Source organism: Hemicordylus capensis, chromosome 10, assembly GCF_027244095.1.
Source record: "Hemicordylus capensis ecotype Gifberg chromosome 10, rHemCap1.1.pri, whole genome shotgun sequence".
NCBI classification, from domain to species: Eukaryota; Metazoa; Chordata; class Lepidosauria; order Squamata; family Cordylidae; genus Hemicordylus; species Hemicordylus capensis.
In genome coordinates this window covers 19375375-19389644 of record NC_069666.1, presented here as the reverse complement: position 1 = coordinate 19389644, position 14270 = coordinate 19375375, and the positions used below count along the sequence as shown (strand labels likewise).

The window sequence follows — 14270 nt, the reverse complement described above, 5'->3', positions numbered from 1 at the left end:
TCAAGGAGCATGATCTGCGGCATTTGATCATACAGCCAATATGTCTTCTGCAGTGCACAGTTATATCGGTGACAAGAAAGTGATGGTACAGTTGCCACATCTTTGCTGGGCTTGCTGTACATGTGCAAGGACACTGATCAAGATCTTGAAGAAAGAGTCGTAATCCAGTAGAGAGTTCATTGTGCTGGATTCTGGGCTAAGTGCTCGGAACTTGTCAGAGGCTAAATGCCAAGCAAAACCATGTTCCTCCCTAGGATGGAAAGTATACGTTTATGTGTGGTTGAGAGCTGTAAATAGTCATAATTTGCTGCAGTAATAACTGCAGTAAAACTATTGCATATTTATAGTACTTGACCACTGAAGCAAAACCAATTCTTTTAATCCATCCTACTGGAAATAGTTCTCAGCAGCTTCTAAGATGTCACTATGCATTCACCAGCTGACAACCAAGAGGGCTGGAAACTTGTTTTATGAAACCTGAGCTTAGGAAGCTGAATTCTATGGTGTTCCTATACCTCTGCAGAATTCTAGCATACCGACCTGTTGGATTTTGTGAGACCACCGCATAGGACAGGAGTGCTCAACCGCTGCTTTTGGACTACAACTCCCATAATCCCCAGCCACAGTGGCCAATAGCCAGGGATTATGGGAGTTGTAGGCTAACGTCTGCAGGAGGGGGTGAAGTTGAGCAGCCCTGGCATAGGAGCTGGGAATATCCTTAGTGACAGTACAGTTGCCTGCACAAAATTCAATCAAAGGTTTCATCCATTTCTTCATAGTACAAACCATTCTTTATATTTTTCATCCATCTACATATTTGTTGGCAATCTCTAGAGAATTGAGGCCAGGGACATGCTGTGAAGACCAAGGGTGGATTTCAGAGTAAGTTTGTTGCTTCTCTCTGGAAAATGGCTTCATTGGCCTAAAAAAAAAAAGCAAAGTCCACACAGATTCTGCAAGGAAGACTCAGCGCAGAAGCAATGTTTCCCCCTTTGCCCGTGTACTTTGTATGAATATGATCTTTGCAAACGTGTTCTTCCATGGAGGAAAAATGTGATTTTGCCAGTGGCTCTGAGCTGTCTCTGGATAATGACTAAAACAGGCAAGTCAAGAAAGAACCTGGGTTGCCATTTCTAGTGGCTTCTTGCAAGCATGACTTCTTGCATCTGGTTACTAATGAGAAAAGTGATTCCTGTTTGCTTTCTTCTTTCCTTAGTAACTCGGGCCTGCTCACATCTCCAGGTTGCCTGTTTTCCATGACTGTAGCTTGATTGTGTGTCAAACCATCTTCGCAGGATGGCATTTAGCTTCCCGGCAAATTTTGATAATTAGATGGCTCATGTTGTAACTGGGGGCGGGGGGGGGGATGTCATGTGTGATTTCTGCACAAGACAACTAGATGAATCCTGAAACCTAAGCTTGTTTCCAGAGCTCTTCTGAAGAAGGGTGGGAAACTGGACTGCAGTAATAAACAGCTGACATAACAGAAGTGGCAATAATCCTCCATTAAATATCTTTCAGCTGATGGGGCTCACTGGATAATTGACTTTCCAGCAGGAATTACTGGCTCAAACTAAATCAGCAGGCATTAGGGCAGCCTGCTGCCCTTTCCAAAGGGGGGATGTAGCTTTGCCTGACTCTGACAGGGCTATTCATCTTGGTAATTCAGTGTACATGTCACTACCAGATGACACGAAGACTGTAGACATTAAAGTGGCTCTAATTAAAAACTGTTTTTGTTTGGAAATCCCTTCATGAATTCGGTGGCTTTTTATCTGATTTAAGGTCCTGTGTGCTCACCACCAGATGGTGGGTGGGTGATCCAAAGCCGCCAGTGATGTTTGACCTCCCTCGGTTGGTGCTTTGTCTGTTGCCCAGGCTACCTTTACATGGTGGTGTTTGCTGTCGAATTTATCTTGCTCTTCCCACAATCATTAGAGGCAGAAACCGCTTTGCCGCTTCTCCCTGGTCTGGTAACGCTTTGGGATGATAAATTTCGAAATGAAAATAGATCCTGGTGAGAATGGCTTCTAGCTCTCTGCGGACAGCTACACCTTAATCCTATCAGGTTTGGGGTTCACATGTCAGAGGAGAAAGTGGGTGCATGTTAAAGATCAGGCATGTATCCACTTTCCCCTCGCAGTTTGAACAACAGGAGCCAGTGCTGATAATTCATTTATTTTCTATTAACTAGAAATTGTCAGTTTGCATTTTGCAGTCCAGCTTTGTTGTTCTCTGAGGGGTAGCCATTGTCTGATGGCAAATGTTGCAGTCACTTTGAAACTCAGCAAGTCTGGGCTGGGTCAGGATCTGGGTGGGAGGCTTCCTTGATTTCCGTCCCATAAAAAATTGCAAGATATGAATATATGTGTGTGTGTATATACCATATACAGTATGCCCATCTCCATCTCTTCTTGGGTTTTGATTGCCTTTCTAAAACTTTCTGTTCCAACAGGCATCTGGATAAGATTTAACTAGGATACCCGATTTAATTAGCTAATGTGGTTTTCTGTTAGGGTACTTTGGATGTATAATTATATTTTGAAATGTGTCTCTGCCTTATTATGGTTAGAGCAGCTGCTTGGATAGAACAGCAGATTAAAATAAGACTGCCCCTCAGCCTTCTGTTTAATGAACAAAAAGTGTGACCTGCCTCAGAATTCTTGAGAGAGTGAATGAGAGAAAGCTGAGGGCAGGTAAAAGTTTCTACAGGGCTAGGATTGGTTATAAAATTATCCGATGAAGGCAACGTGCCAACACAGGGTAGCTGATCAAGAAGCGCTTATTGGTAGAGGCCTCCTAACTTGGCACCAAAATATTTCAGATCTGTCTGATAAAAGTTGAATTCTGCAAATGAAAACATTAGTATACAACCAGAATATGATGCAGAGTGGAGAGGTTTAATGCCAGTTGCTTACCATAATTTGGCAGCAAGGTTTGCCTTGACTTCTCGTGCAATTTAGGCTTTGTTTTTCCATGTAGCAAAAACTAGGTAGAACAGCAGAGATTTCAGAAGCTTACATTGTAGGTGGGCTTGGGGCATCAGCCCAACTAAAAGCAACTGGTATGAATTCTGCTAGTGATGTCAAAAGCAGTCCAAGACCTTCCAGATCTTTTGGCAGTTGCAATAGCTTTAGAACTTTCACGGTTTGGGGTGATCCTTGCTAATACAGCAATATTCCTTGCTGTATACCTTGCTAATACTGACAAATGCATGGCTGCGACAGAAAGAGTCCCTGTTGCTTAACTGAGGGATTCTCAAACTTGGGTCCCCAGATGTTGTTGGACTTCAGCTCCCAGAATCTCTAGCCACAGTGGCTGAAGGCTAAGGATTGGGGAAGCTGAAGTCTATCAACATCTGGGGGCCAATATTTTGTGAGTTTGACTCCTGGTATCCTACCTGCTATCTCCTTTTAATCATCTTCTCTTTTGATTTTGTTGGTGGTGTTTTTCCAGAATGGAAGCCTGAGCTGGAACGAAGAAGCCGACGGCAGCAGAGGAAGAGAGGTGTCTCGAGACTTTGCCAAGGTCAGTACAATGACTACGGCCTTTCTGTATATGGGCCACAGGGGAAAAGAGCATTTGAGTTGATCTCACTGAGCAATGTTTGCTGTCAGTGACGCTGCTGATACCTAACTTGATTCTGCAACTGGAAGGGAATGTCAGAAAACTTGCCCTATCAGTCTCTTCAAGTGCAAGGTAGGCCTGCCCAAGATGGCACTGATGGTTGTTGGTGGAAGGCATAGAGTTCTCCCACAGCAATGTTTATGTATACGGTACTTTGATTGGGCCACGAAACGGTGGGATGACCATCCCTTATCCAGTCAATTCAATTCAGGCATCTCCTCTCTACATTACCATTCTGTCCACAAACCATACTCTCTTTTCATTCTCATTGGTTTCCTAGGAACCCACCTTCAGGACCCCTAAGCATGCCATGAACTTGAGAACCCCCATGCGCCAACTCTGCAGCGGGGTGTTGTATTTCATTCTGAAGTGTTTCTTTCACAATACACCAGGTCTTCTTTAGAACCTCTCCCGTATGTTGAAAGTGCTACCAGGGATTAGTGGAATAAATAATTTTCCACTTAGATGTTGCGATTTTCTTCTCTTTGGGTTTCGTATGGGGGCATCCGCCCCCGCAGCAAACTTGCTGCCGACATTAGTTTGTGCTCAAAATTGCTTGGCAACAAGATCCGCCAATGCAACTCCCAGTAGCAGCTATTTTTATTTTATTTTGAAGATTTACACTCTGCCTCTTCTCAAATGCTCTCCAAGGTGATTTAAAACAGATTACAACAATACAAAGGTGCCCAGAAGCCCTTATTTCTCTGTGCAGCGGCAAAGGCCAAAGTGTCCTTCCCTTTGCTCCTGTGGTCTTGGAGCTGCTTGTATCAGTGTACAGTAAACCAAACTCCCGGTGGTAACGTGGCTTCAAACGGGTTGCTCTTCAGCTCTTTGCTTGTTGTGATGGTGTTCTTCCTGGGAGTGAAAGGGGTGCAACACACACACAGACACACACACACACCCAGGCCCTCTCTTAGTTTGACCATCTGCCCCAACACTAAGTGAGAAATGAGGAGTTTTGTTCCTACCTTTACACAAGGCTTCAGAGACTCTAAAGCAGCAAGAAGGATGGGAGGGCTCAGTTCAGTAGTGCTCACAAATAATGGCTGGCTACAGCCACCTAATGGCACAGCGGGAAATGACTTGCCTAGCGAGCATGAGGTTGCCGGTTCGAATCCCCGCTGGTTTGTTTCCTGCACATATATCGGGCAGCAGCGATATAGGGAGATGCTGAAAGGCATCATCTCACACTGCGCGGGAGGAGGCAATGGTAAACCCCTCCTGTATTCTACCAAAGACAATCACAGGGCTCTGTGGTCGCCAGGAGTCGACACCGACTCCACGGCTCACTTTACCTTTACTGGGGGCCAATCAAAATCTATAGACTGCTGTTGGGGTTTTAAATAGTGACCCACTGAAACATTAAGTGATGATCTTAACTAATAGTCAGTAACTGAGCCTTAGGAAGCTGCCTTATAGGAAGTCAGACCATTTGGTCTGTCTAACTCAGTATTGTCTACAGACTGGCAACTGTCTCCAGGTTTCAGGCAGGAATCTTTCTCCGCCTCACCGGGAGATTCTGCCAGGGATTGAATCTGGGACCTTCTGCACGCAAAGCAGGTGCTCAACTACTGAGCTACAGCCCCATCCCAACTGTCAATTACATTTTTAGATAGAGCTGGATGCAAAGATTCCCGAAACATGGCTTGCAAAACATGTATCTCTGGAACATTGTTTGCATGGGAAAAACTGTCTTTTCCAGAGCAATTTAAAAACTTTCCCCCGGTTTGTTTCAGAAGAAGATGCTTAGTGAAGCACTACTTTTTAGCAACAGCAGTATTTTTCTCCATGGAAACAAGCCTCCAGGCCTTTTGGCTGTTGCAGAACAAATTTGGTATCTTTTGTCCAACAAAATGGCTGCTGCTTTGGCTTGGGAGCTTTAAACTTGAACCTTATTCTGGTCTTTCTTTGTGTGGTTTATGCTGGTCTTCTGTTTGTGTTGAGTTGCTGCTGTTGTACCAGATGAGGTTCACATCACCAATTACCTGCCTTGTTTTCTCTTCCACATCCAGCCCAGCATGAATTAAAGTTTACTTGCTTTATTTCCCAGCTGTATGAACTTGATGGTGATCCTGAACGGAAGAAATTCCTGGATGACCTCTTTGTTTTTATGCAGAAGAGGGGTGAGTAAAACGTGTATCACATTCATTTGCATAACTGGAAAAGGGACAGTGGAGAACATGGCTGTTGATTCCCATGCTGATATTTCAGTTCTGGAGGTGAAGCTGCTGCTTGAGTTGAGAAATTTTGCATGGGTGGGGAATGGAACTAGCCTGCAACTTCTTAGGTAGAGGGATATGAGACAGTTCTCTTGGATACTAGATTATAAAGATCCCACAAGTCCCTCCTGTCTCCCATTTTTAGTTTGAAACAGAACAGACTTGTATATTATCGTGGCATTTGTTAACATAGTACTTTACAAAATGATGTAAAAATACAGGTCTCTGTCCCAAGCAGCTGACAATCTAAATTCTGAGGCAGAGAGGACAAAAGGGTTACAACTAGACTGATACGTGCAAATGCAGTTAGATGGTACTTAGGCTTTGTTGTGGTTTAGCCTACTTCTTTTCTCACACTAAGCCAGGAATTCCCCACTTGTGGTACTCCAGATGTTGCTGAACTACAGCTCCCATCATCCCCAGCTACAATTTAGGAACATAGGAAGCTGCTATATACCGAGTCAGACCATTGGTCTATCTAGCTCAGTATTGTCTTCACAGACTGGCAGCGGCTTCTCCAGTGTTGCAGGCAAGAATCTCTCTCAGCCCTATCTTGGAGATGCTGCCAGGGAGGGAACTTGGAACCTTCTGCTCTTCCCAGAGCGGCTCCTTCCTCTGAGGGGAATATCTTCCAGTGCTCACACATCTAGTCTCCCATTCATATGCAACCAGGGTGGACCCTGCTTAGCTAAGGGGACAAGTCATGCTTGCTACCACAAGACCAGCTCTCCTCTCCATTTATGGTGGCTGGGAATGATAGGAGTTGTACTTCAGCATCATCTGGATATCACAGGTTGGAAACCCCTAAACTAAGCCAAGGAGGAGCAGAAGAAGCTGCTAACTGAAAGTGCCCCAGTCTCAGCCACAGGTTTCTGGTTGTCATGATAGCACAGGTCTTGAGGAAAGCAATGGTCAACATGGTTGATGGGCCAGAGATGTGAAGCGGGATGGGGGAGGACTTAAAAGCCAAAGCTCATATTTTTTAGCACTCTAGACTCCCAAGACAACAGAGACCTTAGAAGGATTGAAGTAAGGTTTTCCACATTGTGGAGTTTTCAGCCTGAAGGTTGAATGCTACAATCCTAGGGTTGTCAAGTTTGGGTCCCCAGATGTTGAACTACAACTCCTACCCTCCATTGGCCATTGTGTCTGAGAAGGATGGGATTTGTACTCAAACATCCGGGGACCCAAGTTTGACAACCTCTGCTATAAACACAATGAATCATCTTTCCATTGTCCCCCTAAGTTTGGTTTCATAGATGGAGCATCTGCCGACTGTAACTGTCACCAATGCCGGTTGGCTGTGTGGCCCTCTTAATTTCCGATGAATTCCCAAAGCAGTTGTCCTCTGTGCTGAACAAGCGGTTCTGTCTGCCCTTTCCTAGACAGTGCAGTCGTCCTGTAGCAGGTGGCTGAGTTTAGGATCGACTGTGGAGGCTTAATGTGAAAGACAAACAGCTGACTTCACACGAGCTTCTGAAAAGAACTGGGGATGAAAAGCCTCGGCCCTGGATGCCGTCCTCTGACAGGCGGCGCCCCAAATCAGACCTAATATCCAGGCCTTTTCTAAGCACAGCAGGTTGCCACAAAGCAACTGCACCTGCAAGTGATAAAATGGCTCTTCATTGGCAGTAATGATGGGAGGCTGTAACACACTCGGGTGGAGGCGGGGAGCAAGGGGAGGGTTGGCTCATCTGTGGCACTGAAATGGGGAAAGGAGAACAAATGGATCATTTTGGCCAGCTTTCGCCTGGGCCTCCAAATGATATGGCTTGGTTTCTAGCTACACTAAAATCTCATCCCTTTCCTGGACTCTCCTGAAGATGAAAGCTTGCCTTTGGGCAGCATGTTTTAGGGCACATAAAAGCCTTCAAACAACAAAGCCCCTCAAGTGTTAACACAACATGGACGGGTGAAGACATGGATAAACAAGAAGTGTACTGATCCCTCAAACACCAACTACTTTGAACTATAAAGGGAATGGGGGATAAAACTTCAGAAGGATAAGTCTGATGCAGCCTGGTGCACCCACACACAGGCAGAGTCTACCACAAAATGTGAAGGATGGATTTTACTGTACGAGCTTAATGAGGTTGAATGGCAAGCATTTTTAGACGTAGAGGAGTCTAAAAGAGCAGGGCTCTGCTTAGAAAACAGGTGACTTAAGGCAGGGGTTTCTAATCTTGGGTGGTGTTGGGCTACAACTCCCTTTGGCCATTGTGGCTGGGAGTGATGGGAGATGTAGTCCAACAGCAACTGGGCACCCAAGGTTGGTGCCTTAAGCTATGAGCAACCTATAAGAAATTGTCAGTATTGGCAGGAACAGGATGCAATGAATTGGAGGGAATCTGTTGCAATTTGCATTCAAGTCCAGTTCATATATTGTAAAATAGAAACTTGGCATTATGTGAAATTCACCATAAAACCAGTCTTAACATTGAGCATTAAGTAGTACTGCACATTATTACAAAAATCATGACACCGGGGAAATACCAAGAACTTTCATGGTCCACAACAGTCCATAGCATTTTCTTTAGCTTTAGAACACACTAATAGTGCTTGAGCAAGAAATTCTGCTGTCTTAAATGTAACATGTCTTATGGTATCCTTTAGCCAGAAATTTACATTCAGAATCAGTGTATTGGTGGAACTATCAGTGGCTAAGGTAGTTGGAACGAATTGTCAGATGTTGACTACAACTCCCATAATCCCCAAGCAAAAGCCATTGCAGCTGGGGATTCTGGGAGTTGTAGTCAACATCATCTGGGAATCCCTGTTAGAGAGAACACTGGTGCTGAGAGTATCGTGGTGGTGGTGGTGGTGGTGGTGGTGGTGGTGGTGGTGGTGGTAGAATGTAGAACTTGCATTTTGATACAGAATGTTCAGGTGGTGAACAACAAATAAATCCAGATATAATTTGATCTTTTAAAAGCAGAGATCCCAGACTGCGTGGACCTTGGAAGGCAGCTGATTCCATAAACTGGGATCCACTACCAAAGATGCCCTCCAGATTAATAGATGGTGGAACCATCAAGAGGTTCTCAGATCTTATTGAGAAGGTGTAGTTTAGAAGTTTTTAATTGGCAACTGAGATGGAAGTGCCCAGTGTGGTGCCATACTTGCTTTGCTGGGGAATCCATGGTTCTCAGAGCAGCAAGGAAAAGGTTGAATGGGGAAACGTATTAAAAGGGTGAGAGAGGAAAGGATAGACTCTGTGAGATGCACCACCACAGTCATGCCTGCAGGCCATGTATCGAGCCTTTCCTAGAATGCTCTGTGTCAAGGGAAAAGCTCTCTAATTTATGGTCCTTTAAAAAAAAAAAAATTACATTAACGTTAATATGCTGCAATCATGATTTGAGAGTTGTTATGCTTGGGAACTTTAGCAGTTGCTTTGTCTGCTTAGATTCCATGAGAAAGTTTGAGAACCCTTGAACTAGATAAATTATCCGCCTGATTCACTAAAGTTAGTCTTTAGCTGAAACTGCGGGCTTTATGTTGAGTGCATTGATTTTCTCTTCCATTATGTTCAGTGGTGTAGTTGCAAATTCAGAGGTGCAGGCACTCACCATGCCAGCCCACATAGCCACACCCACCCCAGCCACCCAGTTCCATAGCTACATCCCAATGCAAAAAACACCAAGCAAATTACCGCTTTATGTTTGTATTTAAAAGTGCAGTTACATTGTTTTCTGTACAAACATGCATGCTGTGACAAAACTTTTTTAAAAAGAAACCTGTCGAAAGTATACAAGACAACATTAGAACCAATCATTAATATTCCTAGGGAAAGAGATGGTGATAAAAGCACAGCACTGTACAATTGGGTTTTCAGGAAGGAGCCTTTCCCAGCCCTACCTGGAGATGCCAGGGATTGAATCTGGGACCTTCTGCATGCAAGGATGCAGGTGCTCTTACACCGAGCTATGGCCCCTTTCCCTAAGGGGAGTAGCTCACATGTAGTCTTCCATTCAGACGCAAGCCATAGAGGAACATCATTAGGTGGAACTCCACCTAATTCATGATCGATTACAGAAACCAAATACAGAAAAATTACCACTACAAATATATCACTTATCAACAGCAGTTCTCAAAGCATTTACAGAGTCCCCAGCCAAGCCAATCGCAACTCAGCAGGCAACCTTGCAAGCAAGCTATTCCCAAAGCAGCAATCGACCTTCACTGCCCCCCACCCCCCTCCCCACACTCTCCACTTAGAAATTTAGGGGAATTTCCCAAGGCAGCTCAGAGGTACATAAGCACGCAAAACTCTCCCACAATTTCAGACCAAAGCAGAAGGTGATACCTTAACTGCCCCCCTACCTACACACACTCCCCAAATGTATTTGCTGATCTCAGTAGAGAAGATAGCAGGGATTTATTTATTTAATTATTATTATTATTATTATTATTATTATTATTATTATTAACATTTTATATCCCGCTCTTCCTCCAAGGAGCCTGGAGCGATGTACTACATACTTAAGTTTCTCCTCACAACAACCCTGTGAAGTAGGTTAGGTTGAGAGAGAAGTGACTGGCCCAGAGTCACCCAGCAAGTCTCATGGCTGAATGGGGATTTGAACTTGGGTCTCCCCAGTCCTAGTCCAGCACTCTACCACTACACCACGCTGGCTTCAAGGGCTTGCTTTGTAGCAGCAACAAGCAGGAAAGATGCAGCAACTTAGTTGGTGAAGACACACTTGCAGGAGCATCAGACTCAGTTGGCAGCAGCAGCTCTTTGCAGTGCTTTTAAATGAATTCGGAAGTAGGGGGTGCTTTAATTTCCAGCAAGACCAGAAATAGGCTTATATTGATACTGGGGGTGCCCCAGCAGTGGGGGAAGTGCTGGCTCAGCGACCCATCCCAGCTCGACTACGCCTGTAATTATGCAATGGGATTACTTCAGAATGTTGCTGCTGGAACCTCTTGAGAAAACTCCTGAAGCAAAGACTGGTGGCTTTCAGGGGAAAGAAATGATGCGGCATAAAGAGTTGCTGTATGTGAATTTCAGAATGGGCGGCGGCAAGATTGCAAATGGTACCGTGGCCAGGAAGCACAGTGTTTTGTTCATTGAAGTGCCTCTCTTGTGAAGATCTCATAAAAAGCTTCTGATTATACCCCTCAGTTACTGCTCAAGGTTTTTGCGTGACCTTCGTTTTCCCAGATGGCTTGTCCACTCTGGTTTTGATGTGTATATTCATAGAAGAGGCTTTGTGAGCCCTAGCGAGTGGTTTTAATGTTTTCCTGCTGTTGTATGCCTTATCTGCATGTTTTCAGATGTGGAAAAGCTTGCAGCAAATACTGATATTGATGAAAGCATTTGGCGGTGGGGTCTTTTATCGGCAGGCAGCAGTGGTCCTTATCAAGCCTATCTGGGGAATACTCTGTAGACCTCCCATTTTCTTAGCCTCACCAGTTAGTTTTTCCACCAGTTAGGATATTCTGAAGGATATCCTAGAGTCCGAATGTAGCCAAGGACAAAATCTCTCTTCCAGCTTGCAGGCAAAGTGAACTAACAGAAGCATTTTGACCCGACCAGTACAAATTCCACACATGGTGCTAGGAGCCAAAGAAGAGCTTTTCCAGGAAGACATTTTGCTTGTTAGTCCAAGAGGGAGATATAATCATATTATTACAAATATTAATGTACCGCTTTTCAACAACAAAATCTCAAAGCAGTTAACATCAGAAAAAGGAATCCTGTCCCCAAAGGGCTCACAATCTGTTTATACACGCACACATGACACTAACAACAGCCATTGAAAAAAGGTGCTGTGCTAGGGTTGGTAAGGGGCAGTTCTCCCCCCCCGCCCCCGCTTAAATATTAATTCTCAGTTAGTGATGAGCAGATAAATTGTGTAGCAGTACAGTAAATTGTATACACAAAATAAATCCTCAAACTATGAAACAGTTTGATGCCTTGAATTAAAACTAGAAAATTCTGCATTCTTCCCAACTTCCCTGAACTTCAGAGAAGAAAATTGGGGGGGGGGGGGTGTGCGACGGCAGCAGCATACCTGCTGCTTGTGACAGCTGATATGCCATAACCTGGAGGTATCTGATTTTCTACATATTGTGTAGGATATGTAGGACTGTGTGTATTACATATAGGAATTAGGACTGATGAAAAACATTTTAATGGTTGGGCCCAGGGTAGGCAAGGTTGGCTCTCCAGCTGTTGTTGAACTCTATTATGATTTACAACACATTGTGCCTGGGAATGATGGGAGTTGTAGTTCAACAGCAGCTAGACTGCCAAAGGTTGCCTATCCCTGGACTTCTGCCCCTGCTATTGTTTAGCTTTTTGGTGTCTGTATTCAGAACATGTTGCTTTGTTAGGCTTCCACATGTGGCGTCTTCTGTGGCATGGCTTTGAGGAATTTGGAAAGGAAAAAGACAGCTTCAGAGGCAGGCTGTGTATTGGCTGCGGAGAGGACTTCAGATACCTTAATTAAGGTGGAGGATCATTTCTTCAGCTATACACTGAATTTGGAAGAATGAAACAAAATTGCTTAGTGGAGTGATATAGAATAGGCTTGTGCTTATTTGGAGCAGCATAACGCTATCAAAGTTTGGATTCTCCATGAAGGTACTCGCTATAGCCATGTTGATATCTTTCCATTCTTCAATATAACACAAGGTGAGCATCCAGGCAACCCTCCCATCCAGGCACTGACCAGACGAAGACCTCTTGCCTTCAGCAAGGTTGCTACATAATGTGCCTTCTGACCATGTGGAAGTGCTGCGGTCTTCCAAGTGTGTAAATTAGGCTTATGAAAGTCAAGTAGTGAGAAAGAGTTACAGTGTGAAAATCTGTGCTCCATATGGTTTCATGGGGCCATAACTTAATGGCAGAGCACATGGTTTTGCATGCATAAGGCCTCAGATGCAAACCCTGTCATTTACAGGTAGGGCTGGAAATTTCTAAAATTTGTCTAAAATTTCAGGGAAGCAATGCTAGTCATTGTTGACGGTAAAGTGTGCCGTCAAGTTGATTTCGACTCCTGGCGCCCACAGAGCCCTGTGGTTGTCTTTGGTAGAATACGGGGGGGGGGGGGGGTACCATTGCCATCTCCAGTGCAGTATGAGATGATACCTTTCAGCATCTTCCTGTATTGTTGCTGCCCGATATAGTACCAGTGGGGATTCGAACCGGCAACCTTCTGCTTGTTTTTCAAGCATTTCCCCGCTGCACCACTTAAGGTGGCTCAGTGCTGACAGTACTGACCATAATTCTGTTGATATTACTAATAGTCTGATTAAGGCAGCTTCATATGTGGAAGAACCTCTAATAATTAAAGTAATGTCTGTTATTCAAAACTAATCAGTTAAAAATTGGTGCTTAGCAGGATTCCCTGTTTCGGCAAATAGTAAAGGTAAAGTTGTGCCCTCAAGTTGGTGTCGAATCCTGGTGCCCACAGAGCCCTGTGGTTGTCTTTGGTAGAATACAGGAGGGGTTGACCATTGCCTCCTCCTGTGCAGTGTGAGATGATTCTTTTCAGCATCTTCCTATATCGCTGCTGCCTGATACAAGGGGTTTCCCATAGTCTGGGAAACAGACCAGCGGCGATTTGAACCGGCAACCTCTTGTTCCCTAGGCAAGTTATTTCCCTGCTGCACCGTCGGCAAATAGTAGGTATATAGAAATAGAACTAGTTCCCCATGTGTCTGGACTTGATTCAAATATTTCATTCTTAGGACAGTTGAAATCTAGGGGTGCCCTTAACACATTTTCTTTCCTGCTTCATGGCAGAGGGCTTCTACACACACTTCACATTTGGTATCCTTTAGCAACATAATTTATACACTTTGTGAGAAAGCGCTGATGAGTGCCAGAAGGGTGGCACTATTGACTGTCATATTAGCAGAGAGCTTTGCAGCAGATCTGAAGCAAATGAGCCCAAGTTGGCAGTGCTAACCTGAACATCCCTGGATCTGCTTTAGACTTTCTTCTTTCAAAACCCTGCTCCTACTTCAGATTTCGCTAGGGAAGAAGAGTTAGTTTAAGGGTCAGAGAGGTGAGAACCCCACCAGTAGCAGAGCTGTTGAACATCTGGTAAAGATGTTGTACGTATGAAGTCTATTAAAGCCAGCTGCTCCAGTAGCCGCTGAGCGATTGAACAGTAGTGACGAGCCTTAACGCGATGAGGAGCAAGCGCTGAGAACTTGCCCAGGGATTGAGACTGGGGTGCTGTGGTTCCAGTGGGGCCCCAGGAGTTCTGCTGGCAGGGATGGGGCGGCAGCTCATGCAAAAGCAGGGCTGCACATGCCCAGTAGGCTGCCTTCAGTTAGGCAGCTAGTCTGGTCAATGCCTGTGAGCTGTCAGTCTTGCATTATTCAGGAGAAGGCAAAGCCCGATGGCATTTCCAGGGGTGCAGATAAGAACTGGGCCTCCTGTCAAATAGAGCATGATTAATGGCC

At 44.7% G+C, this 14270-nt stretch overlaps 1 protein-coding gene across 6 annotated transcripts in view; it reads left to right on the top strand.

Annotated features, from left to right (window-relative positions):
- Window positions 1–14270, top strand: part of ARID3B (AT-rich interaction domain 3B) — a 75933-nt gene that overhangs the window by 27032 nt on the left and 34631 nt on the right. For all 6 annotated transcript variants that reach the window (XM_053271872.1, XM_053271874.1, XM_053271870.1 and 3 more), the window contains exons 3-4: window positions 3457–3528; window positions 5678–5750. In XM_053271872.1, coding sequence (XP_053127847.1) covers window positions 3457–3528; window positions 5678–5750 — 145 coding nt within the window. The remainder of the gene's footprint in view (window positions 1–3456; window positions 3529–5677; window positions 5751–14270) is intronic.